General features: G+C 38.7%; 1 protein-coding gene across 1 annotated transcript; it reads right to left on the reverse strand.

The window, feature by feature from the left end:
* Positions 1–1,065: 1,065 nt before the first annotated feature.
* Positions 1,066–2,373, reverse strand: LOC106919076 (odorant receptor 131-2-like). The gene has a single exon (XM_014989231.2). It carries the CDS (start codon positions 2,147–2,149, stop codon positions 1,223–1,225), a length of 927 nt encoding a protein of 308 aa, XP_014844717.1. The 5' UTR covers positions 2,150–2,373; the 3' UTR covers positions 1,066–1,222.
* Between the last annotated feature and the right edge of the window lie 1,625 nt (positions 2,374–3,998).

Below are 3,998 nucleotides of genomic sequence, written 5' to 3' on the forward strand. Positions count from 1 at the left end.
AGAGTTTAACCTGTTTCGCTTAAAACATCAAGTCAAGCTGTTCCCCTTCACTATTTTATATGTTTGAAATATATCAAACATATAAAATATAGAAATATATCAACTGTAATAAAAAAATTGAGTTCAATATTCTAAACCTGTTTCCACAGAGAACACAAGCATTGACATCTAGACTTAATTATATTTACATGGAAGATTTCTGCATAAATATTACATTTCTCAACATTCAAACACAGAAACCAAACAGACGTGACAAAAATAACACATTTTCACACGGTTCCATTTGAGTCTATTTTATTTTTAAAAGGTAAAAGGAAATAACATTTTCTTTTTCTTTTTGTTTGATAAGTTGCACAAAGCAGAAGCAGATTTAAAGGAAAAATAAAATTTGATTTTAGACGGACACAGTTGAAACCAAATGTTTGCGTAAGCTGTATAACGCTTTCAGGGATAAAAAAAAAAAAACCTTCGTCTTTTGAGACGTCAAAAAATGAAACAAAAAATTTAAGTATTTGGCTACAATGGCTGTCATTGAAAATGGTGAACTTTTTTTTTTTTTTTTTGCAGCAAGGGGGACTGGTGTACTTTACAAAAATAGATGAAATCATGAACAAAAAAACATTGCGCGGAAATTTTGACAGCAGCCAGGGAGTTCAAATTGCAAATTTATGCACAAATAGGGTTTTCCAAGAGGACGACAACAGCAAGCCTGTCTCCAAATTAGCTGTAAAACTGGTTAATATCTGCCAGTTGTTTAAACCCTGAACTGAGTTCACTTAAAAAATTTGTGGGTTGAGCTGAAAATGTGTGTATGAACGAAGCAGCTTTTCAAAACAGACCCAGTTCTGCCAGGAGAAATGGGCCAGGCATCCAGAAAGCTATTGTGAGAATCTTGAGGAAGGACAACCAAACTGTTTGACCCGAGGCGTCAGGTTTTTAAGGCAACTGCATCAAATGCTAAAAATAAATATACTCTGTAAAGATGTGAATTTGAACAAAAGGATAATAAAGAAATCTCTCTTTGTTCTTGCATTTACAAGTCATACAACGTATGCAAACATGCAGCTTCAACCTATTTCTTGTTAGTTTTTTTTTATTTTTGTTCAACTCTTTTTAACTTCAGCAAAAATACTCGGTTTTTCTCTCGTTTATCTAAGAAAAACTTCAAAGCACCTTTTCACACACTATGCAGATTAAGGCATGATTTATTCCCAATTAGCGATCAAAACTTGGGATACGGCTCTACTGAGGATCTGTAGCCGAAGGTAAAATAGTATTTGAAGACGTGTTTGAACGTCTGATCTTTAAGGCCGTATAAGAGCGGGCTCAAGAACTTGGGGAAAATGATCAACACTAAAAAGAGCATGTGCTGGACGTAAAGAGCAACAGCCGGATCCAAGTTAAACAGGTCGCTGGAGTTGATCATGTTAAACAGGGTGGAGATGAGGTACAGGCACAGCTGGAGTGCATGCAGGATCACGGTTTGATGCGCCACTTTGGCCCTGCGAGCGCAGGAGGAGCCGCACTTCACGGCCACCAAGGTCGCAATGTAAGTGTAAATGATAATGATGGTAACCAGGACGAAGTTCGCGACTGTGAAAACCTGGTTCACAATCACGTAAACCTGCAGGTGAAACACCGTCTTTTTCCTGCAGACCTGTCGAGCGGTGAGGTTTCTGTTGCCGAGGCTGAAAAACAGACAGAGCTGCGTGACGGAGTCTAAAGAGGCCGCGGTCCACATGACGGCGATGGCGCCACGCGTCACCCTGGAGGTCGCAATAGCGGCGTGCCTCAGAGGGAAGCAAATGGCGACGAACCTCTCCAAAGACATAACGGCCAGGTTGATTGGGGACATCTTCACGGTGATGGCCGTGAACTGGATGACGAAGATGCAAGCGCAAGTGATGATCCTGACCATGGTCAAAGCGAATATGTAGAGCAGCGTGGTCAGTAGGACCTGGAGGAAGTCGGAGAAGAGCAAATGGCCGAACAGGATGTAACGGGGTGACTCCAGAAGCAGGGGCTTTTTCACCAGGGCGAACAGCATGACGCTGTTGACGTACAAGAAAAAGAGGCACGGGAGCACGGTCAGCAGAACCCTGACGGATACATGGATATGGATCATGCTTTGATCTTCCGTACCATTCATACCTGTGGCTCCAGTCCAGTTTTCTGCAAATACAGGACAAACACACACTGATCAACAACCAAAAAAAAAAAAAAAAAAAAAAAATCACATTGGTTTTGCTCAATCAGGTCAACTTTCTGAGCTGTGGATGCAACACGAGCATCAAAATGCACGACTTGTTCTCACATGTGGATCAGTTTCCTGAGAATTCACCAGGTCATAAAAGAGATGGAGAATTTTGCACGATGGAGACGCAAAGTTCAATTTACATGTACTTACCCTCATCAGTGGTAAGTTTGTAACATTTAATTAATACACTCTGTAAACAACCTTTTTTTCCCTCCTAAAACCTTTTTGGGATGAGCACTATTGACAGAAATGAACTGATGATGTCACAAAAATGTCATCAATTTAGTCAGAAAGTCAGATTTCTCAAAATCAAATTAGAATAAAAACCTGACCTGATTGAGAAAAATAGATGCCAGTTTTGGATCCAGCGGTGCAAAAGCAGTACTAATTCAGTGGAAAAAACATAGACAACTTCCAAAAAAAGCTTTTTTTCTTTTTTTTGTAATCCAGTGTTATCAGTCCGTAACCAGCACAGCCCATAAACCCAGTAAACCAGCACAAAACACAATTTAAACCCATGTTCTGATATGGAACAAAGTCACAAAATAAAAAGTTCAGTGATTCATGTCAGCTAAATCAAAACAAACTGCGCATATGCTTTGGACACATCACTTACTCCGCACAGGTTTGTCCTGACTCCTCTCCTGACGGTGATGTTTCAGAGGATAAATATAAGATGAGAATCAGACTCTTTTTTTTTTTTTTTTCTTTTAGATAAAGGATGCTTGTCCTGACATCATCACCCCTCTGAATTTACCAGCCAATCAAAAGTGGGTTTCGTTGCTGTGATGAAATAGTTGCTCCGTTTTCAGTCACACTTTTGGATTACACAATGAGCAGGAGCACAGCAGAAAATCTATGGCAAAAATGTCTGACGAATAATCAGAGTTGCAAAAGTCTAGTTAAAGTCCAGAAGTCAGCATGTTGAAATGTCATGACCTTATCAAAAGCAATGCTGCGAAGAAGAGTTGGAAAAAGTTCCTCCACAACGATGTGAGTCATATGAAAAACACCTTCCACTAAAGGTTGGATTAAAGTTTTGTACCTGAGAAAGTTCAACAGGATGTCAAACTCATTTTTATATCGGGCCGCTTCAAGATGTCGTCCAAGGGCCAGTTACAGCGAAACGTATTGATAAAACTACCGATTAACAAACCGGTAAAGAGTTATAGCATTTGATGAATATGTCTTACATATTTAACATACTTTCACATTGTAATTCAACACTGTGCAAAAATCTGACTTAATTTTTATGGCGTTGTAAAACAGGGTTGTCCAAAGGGCGGCTTGGGGGCTGTTTGAGGCCCTTGGACTGAGTTTGTGTGGCCCCTGAAAGTAGTTTGAAAATGACTGAAATCTGATCCATTTGAATTGACTTTTTATTTTTTAACCAGGATGAAATTATTACCATCCTTTTCTCATAATGAAAAAAAAGTTAGGAGCAACACAAAGTGTTTACCTTTTTAAAAGCAGATCCACGTTTATCCAGAGATTTTTTTACCAACTTTGTTGCACCAAAATCAACTTTTATTTAATTTACTGAATTTGGCTAAACGCTGAAAGCATTTTAAAAGAAAGCGACCCTAAATTCTGCTTTTGTAGCAGAGAATACATTTGTCAAAAGAATTTGAAAACAATATACCATTCTTTAAATATAGCAAACCTGCAAAGCATTTTTTAAAGTTTAGAATCAACAATGAATAACCTCCATCTTCTACAAAAAACTAAAAGAATTCACTAC

This window comes from Poecilia mexicana, unplaced genomic scaffold (assembly GCF_051168715.1).
Source record: "Poecilia mexicana isolate PSO_F unplaced genomic scaffold, ASM5116871v1 scaffold_14, whole genome shotgun sequence".
Classification (NCBI taxonomy): domain Eukaryota; kingdom Metazoa; phylum Chordata; class Actinopteri; order Cyprinodontiformes; family Poeciliidae; genus Poecilia; species Poecilia mexicana.

Bases quoted from the DNA above. Each gene is read 5' to 3' on its own strand.
- LOC106919076 (XM_014989231.2), bottom strand. From the start codon at position 2,149: ATGAATGGTACGGAAGATCAAAGCATGATCCATATCCATGTATCCGTC.